The following is an 18641-nucleotide window of genomic DNA, read 5'->3' as shown; positions in this document are numbered from 1 at the left end:
GGCCTGGCTGCTCTCACCCAGGGCCCGGACACTGTGAGCCCTAACGGACCCCTCGCCTGGGGAAGGAAGCTGGTGGGGGCAGAGCCCTTTGCGCGAAGGCTCCTGCTATCCTCCCAACTGTCCAAGAGGCAGAGGGAGCAGTGGGCTTCTGCCCATTTGGGAAGCTCTCGTCCATGGGCTGGGGCCTGGGCTGGGTATGGAGGGCACACAGGCCCTGCTCAGGCTGGCAGGGGAGATGAATGCACCACCAACCACAGCCTTGGTTGTGTGCCTGACCCTTGCTTACGCTGGCCCCCGTGCGAAGCCCTTCCCACACATGGTCCCATTTACTTGAATCCTCACGATAGTTTTGCAAAGCAAGCATGATTATTTCCATTTTGCAGGCAGAACCAGACCTGTCTCTTCATCCTGGCTCCATCTTTGAGGAGCTCTGGGGCAAGTCATGAAGCTTCTCTGTTTCCACATCCACACGCATGGCATTGGGCTAAAGACGTGGCTAGCCTGTGAGGGGGTGTGAGCGCTCAGGGAGCTCCCGCATGCGCGGCAAGCACGGCCTTGGGCACAGAGGAAACTCAGCAGTAACAACGATGTCAACATATTATTATCACAGGATTGAATTACTCTGTTTCATGGACACATACTCAGCAGGAGTCTCTTACTCCCTGCTTTCCTGTCTCTAGTAAGGAGCTCCAGGGAGGAGGGACTTGCATCTGTCCTTGCTAAGTGACACGGAGAGATGGGGTGGCCTTGGGGGGACCCCGGCTTGGACTGTGCCTCCATCCAGGGCAGTGGGCACTCAGGCCCCTGCTTTCTCATTCCAGTCCACCCTTCTCTTCTACCAGCCTCCTCCCCACTTCACAGCTGGTCACCCGAAGCCACGAGCGACAAAGATCTATGTGGGACCTGAGCTGTCTGTCACAGTGACCTGGGCAGGGTCCCAGGGAGCCTACTTGTAGCCCAGCTCTATTTCCACAAGGGAACACTGGGTACTAGTGAGAGACACACACACCCCAACAGCTGCATGCCCTCTTCAGCAGGGTCCCTGGTCAGGGGTTAGAGTTTACTTCCTTCTTTTGGAAATTCCACTATATGAAAAGAAGCTAAAGGGTAGAGACTATACAATATTCGGAGACACCATAATCTCCTTCTGTGACTACCAAACTTCTACACATCATGTGAGGTCCCAAAGAAACAGCCCCTGTGTAGAGACCAGGCCATTCCTTCCACAGTGCTTCCCTCCTGTTTTGCACACTATAAGCTATCATGGCATCTGATAGGTTTAGATGTCGTCAGACATCCTCTTACCTGTCTTACGCTGTGTAAAATTATCTCCCCTGAAGACAAGACCTTGGTCTTAGTCACCAGCATTTTACTGAGTATGCCATGAGCCACAAACAGGGCAAAGGATTTTACCCATCTGTGCTATTCTATCTCCCACGATGACCCCAGGAGGCAAACAGTGCAGCTTAGCTAATAGATAAGAAAACTGAGATCCAGAGAGGTTAGGTCACGAGTTGCACAGCTGGCAAATGGGAGAGTCCTTTCACTCTCCCCGACATGTCCCCGTCAGCTGAGAACCCCGGGGCCTTGCTTCATAGCTGTTCCGCAATGTTTGTTGTGTTCTTTAAAGGAAAAACTGGGAGTGGATCAGGGCACAGTGGGTCAGCTCTGAGCTTTGAAGGCCAGGCAGGACTGAGTCAGGCTGAGAGCAGAAAGAAAACAGCCCAGGACCAATTAGAAGAGCACGATGTGCGTGTGCTGGAGCAAGAGAAAAGAGGGACAGACACAGGCTAACGGGCCCTGGATCGGCCCCTGGGCTGACAGGACGATCCATGCAGAGGAAGCCAGCAGGGAAGGCGAGAAAGGTAGGTTGAGGCCAGGTGGATAACAGCCTCAACTTTCCAGCTAAGTTGGCTGGACTTGTCAAAACTTCAAGGACACAGCCGTGCCTGCGATTACAGAAGCCCTCCTTGACTCCCTGACCCGAGGAACCACCTGGCACCGTCCGACTTCTAACGCCACACCCATCTTCCAGCCTTGAACACCCCGGCCCCAGGGTCACCTCCCCGGGGTGGATTTGCAGGGCTGTGGGTGGGTGGTGGCCCCAGGAGGATGCAGGGGACAGGGCAGCGCTGAAGGTCAGCGAGGCGGACACATACCCCGAACGGAGGTAGTGGAGCGGTGCTGCTGGGCACAGACACAGGCAAACACGTTTGAGCAAATTGGAACGCCATAAAAGTCTATTACAGCAAATCAAACAGCAGTCAGCATGACAGCCATTAGCCTGAAATGAATACACGGGGACTTAATGAGGTCTGTCGAGGCTGGCTTGGTGAATTAAGTTGCCAATTCTAGCAGGATTTCCCTTTTCTTTACGGACTTGAAAGCAGCCACGCTGCCTCGTTAGGGCTTCGACAAGTGAATTGCAGGGCCTTTCACCCTGATAAAATGGATAATTACATGTAGAACAGCTTAGTGAGGGGAGAGGGCTGGGCAGGAGGGGAACCAGGAGCACAGAAACCCAAACACGCCTGCCTGGCTTCTCAGGAGGAGGGGCGGGGCCAGGCAGGGGGTCTGGGCTGGGGGGAGGGGGAGGACTGTGGGGCAGGGGGTCAGCGAGCTTCTTTTGGAGAAAGAGGCAGAACCTCCCACCCACTCCCACTCTGGGCCCAAGGACATGGTCCCCATGGGCCAGGTCTCCAGGGCTTGCTGTCACTGTTAAAAATGCAGCTTCCTGGGCTGGCTCTTTCCAAACTATGGATTCAGAGTTGGAGAAGAGTTAAGAATCTGCATCCTAACTAGTTCTGATGGAAATTCTGATGGGGTGTGTTTGGGACCTTCTGATCCGTCCCTTCTCTGATACCCAGTTCTGAATGGCTTCTGAAACATGTGGTTCTCTGGCTTTAGCCCGCATCACTCCAGGGCTGGGGAGCTCCGTACATCCTTGGGAGGGTAGGGGGTTAGACTGTGTACTAGGTTTCAATATTAGAAAGTTCTTTGTTATGTAGACCCAGAATTTGTCTCCCTATAAACTTGCTCTTCCCACCCATCTTTGGGCTCTGGGTACAACAGACCCCCAAATTGTCAGGGCCCATAGGGCTGGGGACAGTGGATGCTGAGAAGGTGAGGGAGAGGTGGCAGGGGGCTGGGACAACTGGAAGAGGAGCTCAGTGGATGGAAACAGCCATGGGATCTTCTCTGCAAGCCAGGAATAATGAAGGACTGAAGAAGTAGGAGCTTCTCCTGCTGGGATTCATCCTCAGACCACTGGCTATCAGCCCTACAAGGAACCTGGTCCAACTCCCCAGTTTAACAGCTGTTGGAAACAAAGCCAGCAGGCGCAGTGATAGGCCTAGCGTCTCACCCAGCCAGTAGCTGGCACTGCCAGGACTAAACCCCAGGGGTCTTGACCTACAAGAGCTCCACTGATCACCTTGGCAAGCTTCAGCTGGAAAGCCACCTCCTCCGGGAAGCCTGCTGAGATTTCTCTGGTCACTCTGGCAAACCCTCAGGGTCTCCAGGGCCCTCTTCTCTTTCTCTCGTTTGCATTCTTACCCTATTTATTTCTGTAGGGTTTCTGCCATACATCATGCTTCTTAAGGGCTAGGGCCTGGGGTTGCCAGGGTGACCTCAAGGCCAGCAGGAGAGCCCAGACTCAATTCTGGGCCAGGGGCCAGCAGGCCTTTCGCAGGTACCTCAGCTGGGGCCTGAGCCAGGCAGCTAAGTTCTAGCTCAGGTGACCATACCAGGCCAGGGCTGGTCAGTGCCAAGCCACATTGGGCCAGGAGTGGCCCACGGCCTTCATCCAGCTGACACTATACCCCACCAGCCACACAGAGCAGCCCTAAGTAGGGCATCATGTATCATGTCAAGGAGGTGACCTGGGGATGTTTACAGATGAGCAAGTAAACCACATAGGCTGTCCTCCAAGAACTGTGTGTCCTTGTAGCTGGCCCCTCTCAGCCCACTCTCTCCCCATCAGATGGGCGGCAGGCGGCTACTTTATCCTGCCTGTCCTCTGTTTTTCTTAGATAAGGAGGACTATGGCCCAGAGAGGGTAAGTGACATGCCCAAATGGACTCAGCGGTCTGGAAGCAGAGCAGGGGCTGGACCTGGGGTCCAGCGCTGCTAGTTCTAGCTCCTGTCTTTGGCGTTCTTTTGGCCTTCCAGGTCTCCGTGCAGCGAGAGCCTGGCACAGCGCCAAACCACAGCAGACACTCAATAAATATTTGTTAAATAGATGACTGACTGAAGAGGCTCTCTCCTTGGAGGCAGAGGCCCTCGGAGAATTCCAGGGGATTCCGACAGGGTAGCGTTGGAGGTCATACATCTTGGCAAAGGTAGCGAGGATAAAGGCTGGTCCCGGCCCAAAGGCTGGGGAGGAGGGATGTGACCTCTCGTCCCCTTGCCATTGCTGCTGCCTGCTGCCCCCTATGAGGGAAGACAGAGGGCAGCCATGCCTGCCAGGATGGCAGCTGAGCAATGGGCCCAAGGCTCATTAACTCTGAGCCGTGCCCTTGGTTTCTGAGCCTGGGCCCAGAGTGCAGGCTGGCACGTAGAGACCCTTAATTAAATTAGGGAGACTTCCAAATGAGAGGGCCAGAGCCAAGCTGCAGTACCGGACACACTAGCCACCGCTCAGGGCACTGCATCCCCATGCTTGGGACCGAGGGCTCTCCTTCCTTATGCCCTGCCCCATCAGGGGAAGGGCGCGGGAGCCTCTGGTGTGTTCCTACCCCCACACTTGTCCTCTCTTTCTTCCATCTGGCACAACCACAGGACCACTGGCTCATAGCTGAGTGAGGAGGGCCAGGAAGAAGAATGGCGCAGGAGAGGGAGGGGAGCATGAGACAAGGTCTCCTCATCTTGGAGGGAATCTGAGGCTGCCCTGGGTGTCAGAGACTCAGAGTCAAAGCTACATGACCTTGGGTAAATCCCATACTAAGCCTCAGTTTTCTCATCTACAAACCGAACAGATATTTTGTAAAGACTCTTCCAGTCTCCTGATCCAATGACATATAAAGGGACTGGAACTCAAATGCCAGTGCTGACCTGCTTTTCCCCAGTGGATTCCCTCTCCCGTCCTTCCCAGGCCAACCCTTCATGGCTGCTGCTCAGCCCAAAGCCCTGAGGGCAGGCCTGAGGGACACCCAGCAGAAGCTCTTTACCCACCACCTTCAAGGTCTTTGAATGGCTAACTGCCAGCCCCGAAGACTGCCATCAGTCACTGGGAAAGGGACAGTAAGCCATGAGAACCCTGGTACCCTTGGGAGCCAGCAGCCAGCTTATTAATGAACCATTTGTAATGCAATAATTTGTACTTCTCAATTACCAGCGATGGCTTGGTTTTACACACATGCACTCATGCAAACACACTCAGAGTATACAGATGACCCAAAGGAGCAGAGGGGCCAGGGGACGGGGGGCAAGCATAAGGCTAGGGAAAGAAAGTCCCTTCCTGAAGCCACCTGCTTTCTGAGTCCTAGGGCAGGCGGGGTGGGGGGGAACCCGTTCTGGGCACGGCTGGAAAGTCTGGGGTTGGGCCTGCCATCCCATGTGCCGGAGGCCCACACTGGCTGTGCACGGAAGGAAAGAGGCCATGACACCTGCTCCTCCCAAATCCTGTCCTGTCCCGCCTCCAGCTGGAGTTGTGGGGCTCATGCCAGACAGGCCTTCAATCGTGCCTGAGGCTACTGCCAACCTACTCTCCTCGAGCAGCGGGCGGGCCCCTATCCATGGGGGCGTTGGTACAGTCACCAACCTGCCCAGAGCTGCTGCCTGGGCTACGGTGCAGGCAGGAGAAGCAGAGCTGGAGCCGCCCTTTCCCCAGCTTCAGTCCGCTCCCAGGTGGCCCTGGAGCAGCAGCTCCACCCCAACCATGTTCCTCAAGCGTGAGCTCAGGGGTTCCTACCTCAGGGATGCGGACGCTGTAGGGCTGGTTATGAAATGTGGGTGCGTTGTCATTCACGTCCCCGACCTGTATGTTCACCTTCCGTGTGATCACCTGGCGAGAGAAGGGGGAGGGGATTTAGTGTTGGCAGGGACCCCTGGCCTCTTTCCGCCCAAGGGCCTGGGCTCCTGCCTCCCAGGGTGGCAGGGACCTCAGGGGACACTCACCCCTTGGTGGTCGCTGACGGAGAACTCCACTGTGAACTCAGACTTGGTCTGAAAGAGAAGGGAGGGAGGGAGAAGGCAGAGTTAGACAGAGGCACGAAGACATCCTGAGTCCTGGACCCCGGCTCTAACCTGGGCTCGGCCTCTCCATTGCTGTGCGATCTTGACCAAGTCACTAGACGCCTCTGTGGCCATTTCTTCAAATGTAAGGAGACAACAAAGGTAGGGGTTTTCAAACTCCTACCTTAATTTGCTAAGGCCTGCCTTGTCACCAATTCCTGTGTCTCCGGGAATGTCCTTAAGCGGAACATTGTGCTTGGGGGTAGACCATCTACACCATGGAGCCACCATTCTATAGGGGTTGAACCCTGGGTCACTGTCCTTCTTGCCCATCCAGGGTTGTCCCTTGTTTGGAGATACCCCAACCACCCCATTCCAACTCCAAGTCCACATGTCAGCACTGGCCCTGGAAGAGGGACACCATTAAATCAGGAAGATGTTACTTCGGGGTCAGGACAGGGCCTTACCTAAAAGGTGATGAGCCAGCCTCCACCAATGTCTGCCTCTGCGTCACCCCCCTCCCAGAAAGAACTGGGGTGCGTGCACAGCCAGGTCATACCTCTCTGTCCAGCGCCTGCCGCAGCCACACCACACCCGTGTCAGGCTCCACGGCAAAGAAACGGGAGGCCTCCTCCCCAGATACACCAAACACGAGGGGGTCGTTGTCCATGTCTCGGGCCAACAATTGGGTCACAGAGGAACCTGGAATAGCCAAGGGAGGGATCAGAGGGCAGCTATGGAAGGCGGGTCTACTCCCCAGCACCTTGCTCAGGTGGCTGAATCCCAGTGAGGACCTGCCACCCCCCAAACCGCTGGCAGGTCACTGTGCCTCTCTGGGCCCCGACCCAGACTCCCTGCCCCAACCCTGGACACTTGTTAAAGCGTGTATGTGCCTGTCACAGACAACTGTGGCTCACCATGGTTTAGGTGGCTAGTGGACAGCTGTGACCTGGGCCTGTTCCCCATTTTTTTCTGATTTTATTTATTTATTTATTTATTTTAAAAAAGATTTTATTTATTTATTTGACAGAGAGAGTGATCACAAATAGGCAGAGAGGCAGACAGAGAGAGAGGGGGAAGCAGGCTCCCTGCTGAGCAGAGAGTCCGACACGGGACTCGATCCCAGGACCTTGAGATCATGACCTGAGCCAAAGGCAGAGGCTTTAACCTACTGAGCCACCCAGGTGCACCTTTTTTTCTGATTTTAATGTGGAGACTCCCTCTTCCAAGTGGCTCAGATGAGGGCAGGCCCCTTCCATTCTTCTGCCCCAGGATGGGCACATAACTCAGCCTGAGCCAATCAGAGCACTCTGTCTCCCTGGTCACAGCGATTGGTGCAGGGATGAGCACAGGTCCCAAACAAGCTGGTCAAAGCCAACCCTGGGACTTGCGCTGGACTGGAAAAGAGGGGCCCTCCTTACACTGGGGTTGCTAACTTGGCCCTGCAGGCAACCATCTCTGGCACCACCCAGGAAGGGTCAGCCTGAGAATGAGGCCAACAGGAGGAAAATGGAGCCAAACAGTGTACTGAGAGAGACTGCTGAAGGTTTGAGGGTGTGTGGCCAGCTGTGCCTGAAGTTTAGCTCCAACCTCTGGACTTCTCAGCTGTATGAGCTAAGAAATCCACCTCCCCTCACGTGTGTTTTTTCCTTTGGCCTGAGTGTTGAGTTGGGTTTCTGCCTTTTGCAAATGGAAGCACGCTTCGTAATTCACAACACATTACAGTACTTGGCCTTTGCCCAATAGTGAGTGGGTGCTGGCCTTGTGCTAAGTACTGGAGTACACAGAGGTTAGGAAGATGTGGCCCAGGCTCCAGCAAATCGAGGCCAGAACTGGGCGCAGGGTGTGGTTTCTGTTCACAGGAAGAGGACTGATGTGTCCCTGTTCCCCAGGAAATACAGCCTGGCCAGAGCGCCCCGGGGTGCCTGGCTTACAGCCGTAAGAAGCCCTAGTGCAGGGCACCAACTCCCAGGGATCACAGCCCTCCCTGGGTAGGCTTCAGGCAGGGTGACCCACCCCCTTGTTGTTTGGGACTGGGTTAGGACATGCACTGAAGCCAGGAGGTCCCAGACAACTGGATGGGCTGGCTGCCTTGGCCTCAGCTCCTTGCACCTCTGGGAACCGTGCAAAATGTCATGAGTGCATGGTGTCAGTTTCTGCAGAAAGGGTCTACAGTCTTCATCTGATTCTAAAAGGGGCAGTTAAATTAGAATCATGGCCTTGGCAAATCACTTCTTTAAAGCCTCAGTTTACCCTATAAGATGGAACAGACCACTCTTTCTTCCCCAAATACAGATTCTCGTGTTTATTGAATAGCTCTGATGATCAAACTAAGAAAGGATTCCAAACTCTGCGACTATTATCTAGAAAAGAACACTAAGTGAACTTTTAAAAGGACCATTCTAACGTGACAATGATAGCTGATATTTCTGAGTGCTAAACACACTCTTGACACTGGGCTAAGAAGTTTCCCCGCACTGTCTGGTTCAATCCTTACCATTATTCTCCCCACTTAACAGATAAGGTAACAAAGAGTGATTAAGTAATTGACCATGGCCCGCAATTAGTAAACGGCAGAGCTGGAATTCAGATCCCAGGTACTCTGGGTCCAGAGCCCTTGTTTGTCTCCACAACCCTACACATTCCAACACTTGATATGTGAACTCAAGATTCGGGACTTCTATGGACATGACCCTCTCATGTCCCTAACCAGAAGCCTAACACTTGGAAAAGGAAGACACTGGGCAGTCCTGGGCTCTGCAGATATGCCAGACAGAGTACTAGGCTCATTCACCCAGGTTCTCTCATTAAATCCTCCCAGCAACTCTGTTTCATAGCCATTATTCTACCCACTTTACAGATTAGGAAGTTGTGGATCAGAGAGGCAAAGGTCACACAGCAGAGCAGGATATGGCAGCATCCAAGGTGATGGGGAGGAGGTGAGAAGCAGGAGGAAGAGGAGTAGAATCATGGGACAGAGTCAGAACAACCTCAGAGACTTTTTGGGGAGCCCAAACCTCCCATTTTATTTTTTACTTTTTTTATTTTTATTTTTTAAAGATTGTATTTATCCATTTATTTGACAAACACAGAGAGAGGCAGTGAGAGAGGGAACACAAGCAGGGGGAGTGGGAGAGGGAAAGCAGGCTTCCCACGGAGCAGGGAGCCCAATGCGGGGCTCCATCCCAGGACCCTGGGATCATGACCTGAGCCAAAGGCAGACGCTTAACCACTGAGCCACCCAGGTGCTCCTCAAACCTCCCATTTTAAAGATGGAAAGGCTGAAGGCATTTCACTAGTTGCCCAAAATACAATGGTGGAGGACAGAGTCTGCCGCTAGAACCCAAATTTCCAGACTCCTAGTGCAGGGCTCCTTCTGGATGAGAAAGGAAGAGGTATGTGATGTCACAGATAAACCAAGCACATCTCTTCAAACATCTGTGTTGTTCGATGGCAAGCCATTGCTTTATACTGAAATCAAGGGGGATATTTTGGAGCACAGTGTAACAGTTTTTTTTTTTTTTCAAGACCGAACCTAAAGCTGTAAAAGAACTTCCAGGCTCCCCGACTTCCAGAGATGCCCGTTTCCTTTCTGTCCCCTCAGGTGTGCTTTAGAGGTACAGTTTGAGGAACTCTGAACTACTTCCTAATGCTTTGGGGAGATCCCATATAGGGAAACTGAGGCCCCGAGTGGTCCTGCCTACCCACAGTACGATGAGTCCGTGGAGGCCCCCTGGAGTGAAGGCTTCACCTGCCAACCACCGTCAGGGCCCAGCCCAGATGATGGATATGGGACCAAGCTCTCTACTGGTTGATGGGATTCTGGAAAAAGACCACACTGGCCCTCTAGCCAAGGTCATATGACTCAGCCCGATATCCCAAATGGCTCTCTCAGGTCCAGTGCTCAGGCCCTTCTAAGAAGGGGGGCACTGGGCAGGACATGGATGGGGCCATCAGCTGCTGTCACCCACCCTGTAATTTCCTGGACTTTTATCCATTTTCCCCTCAATTATGTGCTGCTCAAAATGGTCCTTTTCAGCTTCCTCACAGGCTCTTGCCCGCTTACGCCTTCTTTGTGTCCCAGGTAATTGCTAGTGACCTTTTCTAAGTGTACTAATTAAAGGTGCCGATTTAATATTATATTTAAGACAAGACGCCCCGCAATTTTCCAGCTGGGCACAAACTCCCCCTCCCAGGGCTGTTCTGCCAGTCCACAGAAGCTGGGCCTCGCTTTGGCTTCTTCTGGACGCAGGGCTCATCTCTCTACCAGGAAGCCTTCTAGCAACCTCTGCTTGCATTATTGCATATGCAGGAACGAGGCCAGTCTGTGGGGCCCCACTCCAGCCCATGGTCCTAGAAGCAGCCACTCGGGAGAACCATCCCTGGCTGAGGGGCCCTGCGGTACACAGTATCACATTCTAGGTTTGCTCCCCACCTGAGAAGCAGATAATAATACGCCCTCCGACTCAGGCTGTGGAATATGGGGAATTTTGTTGTGTTTTGTTCCAAAACTGTGATAAAATACATAGAATACAAGCTGCCTCATTTTAGCCATTTTAACATACAATTCAGCCATACCAGGTATGTTCCCAGTGTGGTGCGACCATCACCATGATCTGCTTCCAGAATATTCTCATCACCCCCAAAAGGAAACCCATACCCACTCAGCAATCACTCCCCCTTCCTCCCTTCCTCTCCCTGGCAACCACGAAGCCACAGAATGTCTCTGTGAATTTGCCTGTTCTGGATGTTTCATAGAAATACAATGATACGAGGGGCAGTCTTTGTGTCTGGCCTCTTTCACTCAGAATACAATCTTCTGGATTCATCCATGGTGTGACATACTACGTCATCCCTTCCTATGGCTGAGTCACATTCCATTGCATGGAGAGACCACAGTTTTTTTATCTGTTCATTCGCTGATGGATTTCTGGGTTGTTTCCCCCTTCTGGCTATTGTGAATTGTGCCACCATGAGCATCCGTGAGCAGGAACTAGGAACAAGAAGGTCCTCGGTAATTCTATACTCAACCTATTAAGGAGCCACCAAATTGTTTTCCACAGGAGTTGCACCATTTACATTCCCACCAACAGTGGATGAGGCCCAGAGCTCTTTTCAGGGGTGGGAAGGGCACTCAGTGATTGACAGGGGCTGGATGGCCCCTTCCACGGTGGAGAGATGGGAGCCGGGCAGCCCTTCATTCCAGGTGTTACTGGTACCCAACGCACTAGGCCTCAGCATATCCCACTGTCACACACACCAGCCGGACCTCCAAGTGCCAGCCTGGGACTCTTAGCGGAGGGTTCCGGCCATTGGAGACTGTTCCCCCCTCCCCAACCCCAACACCAGACAGATTGGACATGCCAGGGAATGAAGGACCCCAGGAGCACTGCTCAAAGAATGACTGACGCAAGATGGTGGATAATGAGGTGGCAGGTAACCCCTCCAGTCCCCTGACCTCTCGGGGGGCTAATGCAGAGGAGTGTTGTATGCTGCCTCTTGGAGTGCCCTGCTGGGACTCACCCCCAGCGGCCCACAGGGCTGACCTGGTTGGTCCTGCGTCTTCATCTCCCTGTCTCACCTCCTCGCTCCCCACCTGCATTTCCTGGAAGCCCCTTTCCAATGAATGATCTGCACTTGAACCCTCATCACCAGGCCTGCTTTGTGTGTGGGGGGAGAACCCACAGAAGATACCCCCCAAAATTGTGGGAGTGACAATATAGATTTCCAGCCCCTGCTGACTCAGTTGGCCCCGGGGGGAGCCCAGGGCGTGACCTTTTACACAGAAGCCCCACTCTCCCTGTGAGAGACCCTGACGCCAGCCAGGCTGGGAAACCCAGAGACTGCTTCATAGCAGGGCAATCTTCAAATATCTAACAATGGGTATAGTTCAGGCATCAACCAATCCGAAAGGATACCGGCCATAAACAACCGGACTGGTGCGTACCGCCTGTAAGTCAGCCTGGTTTACGGCTCCCATTTTAGATGCAGAGGAAAGCTCCTCCGGCCCCAGGATGATTTAAAGGCTCAGTCCTAGGACTCTTGGCTCAATCAGTGCTTGCAGGAGGACTCTCTGCTCCTGTCCCCACCCCCTACCTCTACCCTCCCAGGAAACGGTAACTCCGCAAGGCTAGCCCCCTCCACTTTGTACCAACCCAACCCAGGCAGGGACCAAGCCTCTCCATGTGGGTAGAAAGTGGAACTTTATATATATTTTTAAATTTTATTTATTTATTTGACAGAGAGAGAGAGACACCACAAGAGACGAAACACAAGCAGGGGGAGTGGGAGAGGGAGAAGCAGGCTCCCCGCTGAGTAGGAAGCCTGATATAGGGTTCCATCTCAGGACCCTGGGATCACAACCTGAGCCGAAGGCAGATGCTTAACAACAGAGCCACCCAGATGTCCCAAAAGTGGAACTTTAAAGAGCTTGAGTCATGACACACCCATGCCTATATCAGTGTGATCCACAACAGCCAAAAGGGGGAAGCAACTCACATGTCCATTGATGGAAGAATGAATGAACAAAATTCAGTCTATACATACAATGGAATATTATTCAGCCTTAAACAGAAAGGGAATTCTGACATGCTCTGAACATGGAGAACCTTGAGGACACTGCTGAGTGAAACAAGCCGGTCACAAAAGGACAAACGCTGTATGATTGATTCCCCTTGCTTGAGGTAGCCAGTGCGGTCAAATTCACGGAAACCAAAAGTTGAAGGGTGGGTGCCAGGGTGGGGGAGGGGGGGTCAGAGGAATGGAGGGTTGTGAAAGGGTATAAAGTTTCAGTTTTGCAAGAGGTAGAGAGTTCTGGGGATCTGTTGCATGACAACACAAACGTTCTGAACACTCCAGAACTGTACATTAAAAAGTGGTTAAGATGGTAAAATTTTTTGTTGTATTTTACCACAGTTAAAGAATTTAAAGCCCAAACTTAAGTCAGTTATGTCCAAGTCCCCAGCCATCTGGCCTGAGGCAACATTGCCCTCTGCATCTTGCACAGGCTCCCAGGCTTACCCCTCCCAGATCTGGACCTTCTTTCTGTTCCTGAACAGTTAGTGGTTGCCCCAGGTCCTTTGCCCTGGTTGTGCCTTCTGCTGGGCACGTCCCTACCTGCCAGCTTCCTCACTATTCCCCTCTCAGCCCAAGAGCAACATTCTCAGAGAGGCCTTCCCCAATACTTGATCAGACACAGAGTCTCTCTAAAGGACACCCTGTCACCACACGTCACTGCATCCCATGTCACTGTCCTCATGGTTCTCTTTCCTCTGAGCTAATTGTGTTTGTTCACCTGACCTATAGACGGCCTGCCCCAGGCCCCTGTCTACCATGGCACACACAACCGCGTTAGCTCCATGGGGGCCATGGCCTAGCCTGTCATGTTCCGTGTTGTACCCCTAAACACAACACAGAGGCTGGCATCCCAGAGGCGCTCAGTAAAGAGCAGCCTGCTGGGTAAACAAATGAGTCCTGCCAACTGCCTAGAGGGGCTAGGCCACAGCGGACCCCAAAGTCATGTGGATCCATGAGCTGCAGCAAGGGGGAGAGAAGAGAGCCAGTTAATTCCTAATTATGTATACTAATGGACAGGAAAAAGCATGGCTAATCATAACCTAATAATGCCCAAACCCATAGTGCTTGCTTTTGGATACAGGCAGAATCATAGCTGGGTACTGGCTTTGGGGCCAATCTCTCAGGAACTAGCCCTGCGTCTCATTCTTGGGCAAGGTACTCCCACCTGGGGCCATGAACTCTACCCCGTGGCCTTGTACCCCCACCTGGGACCACGAACTCTATTCCGTGGCATGTAGCCCCACCTGGGGTAATGCTCTCTGCCCTGGAGGTTTACACCCTATCCTGGGGGCCATCTACCCCATCCTGGGCCATGGACCCCACCCCATGGGCCGTGGACCCATCCTTGAGGCCAGGTACCCCATCCTGGTTGGTATACCCCATCCTGCAGTCCGAGGGCCCTGGCTGGGGCCGGGATCCGCTGTAAATGCCCCTGAGATGCACAGGGCTGGCGACACATCTCTGTGGTGGCCTCAGCCCCACAGCAGCAGGCCCCGTCCGTCTTCCAGGCAAGGGGTGGACAATCACAGCTTTCCCGGCAGCCCTGCTGGGCCTATGCTGATGGCTGAGATAACTGCTATTACTATTATTGTTGTTATTTGCACCAAGGGCTGGGATTGGCGTGTCATGCACTCCCAGAGAGCTGTGAGTTTTGCCCGCGAGCTGAGGGGTGGGCCAGAAACTCAGGCAGGGCAGTGGCCGCTGCGAGTCTTCTTATTTATTCTGGATGGGGGAAGATGAAAGCTGTCTGTTGCACAAACACAGAGCGGGAGCTCCAGAACGGATGAAGGGCTGGAGAACACGCTGGGCTTCCTCCTGGCAGCATCTTCTTCCTACGGCAAACCTCCGATTGTGCCCACCCGGCTCAGACGCCTCCGTAGCACCCATGGCTTCAACCCAACTCCTTCTGGAGATGGCCGCCACTGCCCCTCCCGACCTGGGCTCCACTCCCTGGCAGGTCACATTCCCATTGCATCCCTGGGCTCAGCCCGCCAGCCCTCAAGCACAGCACAGTTCCGCGTGTTCCCACGCGTGGTCTCCTGGTGCTCCTCCTCCCACCGCCTCTCAGTCCCCATCATCTATAAATGCATGCCTCCAATGCTACCCTGGTCACAAAGTTCTCTCCCCTCTGTGCTCCCTGAGCCATTGTTCCTACCTTTTTACAGCACAGAGAGGCCATCACCTCTTGAAGACAGAGGCTGATGCCTTGAGACATGCTTTCCAATCTCCTCTCCAGGAGGAACTGTGGCTCCCCTCTGGGGCCAGGGGCTAGCCAGGCCCCTTCCCTTGCCTGGGCAGACACTACTAATCAATCACAGCTCCCTTTTCTGTTGAGTCTATGTCCAAGCTCAGAACCCTTCGCAACACTGGGTTATACGCAGCCACTATTAGCCAATCTTAAACCTACAAGGACCTCACAACTGTCCCTTCCATCCAGGGGCTGAGAATCTTGCAGTCTGCTCCTGCCAGGCTCAGGGCAGTTGGAAGGGAGAGAATCGGGCTTGGGGCCTATGGGTGAACTCAGAAACACGGGATAGTTATGGCTAGAGTGAGAACCACAGAGATAAAGCCCCATATTGTGCAGAGGGAGAAGCAGGGGTCCTGGCTGCTTGGGACGGGGGGATGGGGCTGTGCACTGGGAGTGGCTGAGTCAAGGAATAGCAGATGGGGTCCCCAGCCCCAGATGAGAAGCCACAGGTTATGACCAGGTCTTTCTGAGAATGACCACTCCCTTCTTCCCATCACCACAGAGCCCGCCTCACAAGCCCCATGTCCTCCCTTCTCCTACTCCGGAGGGGCCTAGCTGCATTGGTCTTGGTCTCTGCTAGAGCCAGGGGCTCCTGCCCTCCCCCTGTCCCCTGGGATGAGCCCCCCAGAGCCAGGGCTGGCCTTGGAGCCTGCAATCGCATTTGTCTCTCCTCTGGGATCAGACAGGCCAGTTAAGTGCCTTGATTCCTGTGGATAATCTCATTTGTCTCAGGTTCACCCTCCCCATTCTCCTGCCTTCAGTTGGGCTCCTTCCTCCTAATCCCCGCAGGGTCTTGAACTTGGTTTGACCTCAGAGGAGCTGATTTTTATTTTGGGTTTTTCTTGTTGTCCCAGGCTGGCTTTATCCACCTGGGGGAAGCGAGAGGGAGTTCTGATGGGGACCCCTCTCTCCTGAGAGGCGGGCGGCTCCGAGCCTGCCTGAGCTGACCAAGGTCCTCAGCCTCATCAGAAAACCCTTGCTCTGGATAATGGGCACTGTCTCTACTTCCAGAACCCAGGAATCATCTTCATGTCCTCTCTCCTGCAGCTCAGTCTACTCACAGTAGATGGCATGTACTGTCTGGGGGAAAGGAAGCTTTAAGCACCCAGTGTTTGCCTGGCAGCCTGCTCAGTGGTTTTCATTCCTTCTCACTGTCATCTGTTTCTCATCATGGCCCCACAGAGAGGAGTTAGCATCCCTACTATGCGGATGAGGAAAGTGAGGCTCAGAGGGGAAAGTGACCCACCCGAGGTCACACAGCTAGGAGGTGGCAGAGCGAAGATTTGAACTCAAATGGTCTGATTCAGAATTAGTGTTCCCTCCACCACCCTCATGGATTTTATCCCAAAGCCTGTCATCCAAGCTCTAATCTGAGCAGCTAAACAGTGCCCTCTCCTCACCCCACACAGACTGACCCCCACAGAGACCCCCAGGCCTCCTCCATGTTTTAGGCTACTCCTTATATCAGGCTGCCCTGGACCCCCGGCATTACTGGACTGCACTGAAGGTGAGTACCCTTGAGGCAGGGACTGTGGGGACTCCCCCCCTCCATCACCCTGGCTTTCCACTGCCCACTTATCACATGCCAGCAAGATGGCAATTCCCTCTCGAGAATCAGAGTCAGGTGGCTGGCTCACCTGCACACACAGGTGTCTGATGGCCAAGGGGACAAGCTAACTCAGCAGAGCAGAAGGAGACGTTAAACAGAGCAGGATGATATCCACCAGAGGTTTGTGGGGCAGGAAAGAGGAGGAACATGTTATTGTTATTTTAAAGTCATAAAGCACAGGAGGATAGATGGGACATTAAATATTCGAAGGACCTGGTCCAGAGTCTCAGAAACTCAGAGCTGTTCCACTTCTGGCACAACAGACACGTAAAATCATCACTGCCAAGGGCTGCCAGGCCCAGCAGAAGACACCAACGTGCTCTAAGCCCCTCTAACCTTATGAGTCACAGAGCTGTTAAGTCATTGCCTAAAGTCACACAGCTAGCACATGACTGAACTGGGATTGTTCAGTGACTCCTCTGATCCCCGTGATGCCGTTAAACTCCTTCCTTCCTTCCCTCCTTCCTTCCTTCCTTCCTCAAACACTGCCCGAGGCTCTGCTCTAGGCATTGGTGATACAACCATGAACAAAACAGGCAGAAGTCTGCACCCTCCTGGAGCCCGCATTCCAGTGGGGACACCTATACACCCATTTTGCCACACGCTTTTCGTGGCCATTCCAAGCACACGAAGGGGGGAGCATGAGCGTGGGTTCTGGGTCTCATCACCATCCAGACAGATGTATGAAGAACCACGGTCCTGCCCTTCATCCTTCTTCATGGGCTGCGTCCCCCAGGGGGAGCACTCGTCAGGGAGGTGGGACGCACGATCAAAGGGCACAGAAGGTATTTTGAGAGGAAGACAGCCTCAATGAAATCCCTTTTTACTAAGACAGAGGGATGCGGTCAGGCACAGAGCTAACAGGGCTGGCATTCCGCCACAGCTTCCCGTGTGGTCCTGTGTGACCGTGGGGGAGTCCCTCTCCGAGCTCCCTTCCCCTGTGGACACCACGAAGGGGCTGACACCAATGGCCACGGCACAGAGGTCCTTGGGGAGAATCCATTCCAAGTATGGCACGTGGGCCTCGGTTCCTGTGCTGTGCCGGTCCCCAGGTCATGGTTCCACGAAAGGTCATAGGCTCTGTGGGTTCAGCAGGACAAAGCACTGGGATCCATGAGACACCTGCTGTGAGCAGGGGACGGGGCAGGGGTGGGGTGTGGAGCCATTCACACACCATGCTCACATTCTTGATGAGGCCAGTAAACTCATTTAAAAAGGAGAAAGCAGGGGCGCCTGGGTGGCTCAGTGGGTTAAAGCCTCCGCCTTCGGCTCGGGTCATGATCCCAGCACCCTGGGATGGAGCCCCGCATCGCATTGGGCTCTCTGCTCAGCAGGGAACCTGCTTCCCCTCTCTCTCTGCCTGCTTCTCTGCCTACTTGTGATCTCTGTCTGTCAAATAAATAAATAAAATCTTAAAAAAAAAATTAAAAAAAAAAAAAGGAGAAAGCAGGGCCGGGCACCTCCATGAGGAGTCCACGGCCATCCCGCTAACAGCTACAGGCAGTGGAGCTGAGACTCCATCAGTCCTAGGCTCCCGGTGCTCCTTCCATGTCACAACATTCAAGTCCCACCCAGTTCAAATACCTTCAAGACTATGGTCCCGTCTGCCACACCACGTACAAGGCTGGGGCTGGCGAGGCTTCCCAAACTGGTGGAGACACCCCCCAGGGAAGCAGCGTGACCTGTTAGGCCTGGATACTCCTTTCTGCACAGGAATCGCAGCCTGGGCAAGAAAGAGCCATGAATCAAGAGGCTCCAGAATGCTCTGTTCGACCTTCCTGAGTCCTTGCTGCTGCTCCCAGGCCCAGGGGGGCTGAAGTCCTGTCACAGGGGCCCAGAGCGCCAAGTGGCAGTTACCAGATTTAATAACAGTGATAATAGTGGGGTGGGTATTTTTTTTTCCCCTTCTCCTGAAACTTTTCAATTCATTGAACTGTTCAATTAACTTTACAAAGGGAAATGTGGAAAAATGTCGGCAAATTGAACTTGACATTATCATTAAAATAAACAGAGCACTGCAGGCCTTTAAAGGCT

At 53.5% G+C, this 18641-nt stretch overlaps 1 protein-coding gene across 1 annotated transcript in view; it reads right to left on the bottom strand.

The window, feature by feature from the left end:
- The window catches only part of LOC111144669 (cadherin related 23), a 354437-nt gene that overhangs the window by 278469 nt on the left and 57327 nt on the right, over nt 1-18641 (bottom strand). Inside the window, exons 3-5 of the mRNA XM_022499070.1 lie at nt 6734-6876; nt 6118-6165; nt 5912-6004 (exon numbers count right to left, since the gene is read on the bottom strand). Coding sequence (XP_022354778.1) covers nt 5912-6004; nt 6118-6165; nt 6734-6876 — 284 coding nt within the window. The remainder of the gene's footprint in view (nt 1-5911; nt 6005-6117; nt 6166-6733; nt 6877-18641) is intronic.

The sequence above is a fragment of the Enhydra lutris genome, unplaced genomic scaffold (genome assembly GCF_002288905.1).
Source record: "Enhydra lutris kenyoni isolate GAN:26980312 unplaced genomic scaffold, ASM228890v2 scaffoldscaffold12, whole genome shotgun sequence".
Classification (NCBI taxonomy): domain Eukaryota; kingdom Metazoa; phylum Chordata; class Mammalia; order Carnivora; family Mustelidae; genus Enhydra; species Enhydra lutris.
Note: the sequence above shows the minus strand (reverse complement) of the source record. Positions and strands in the feature narration are given on the sequence as shown.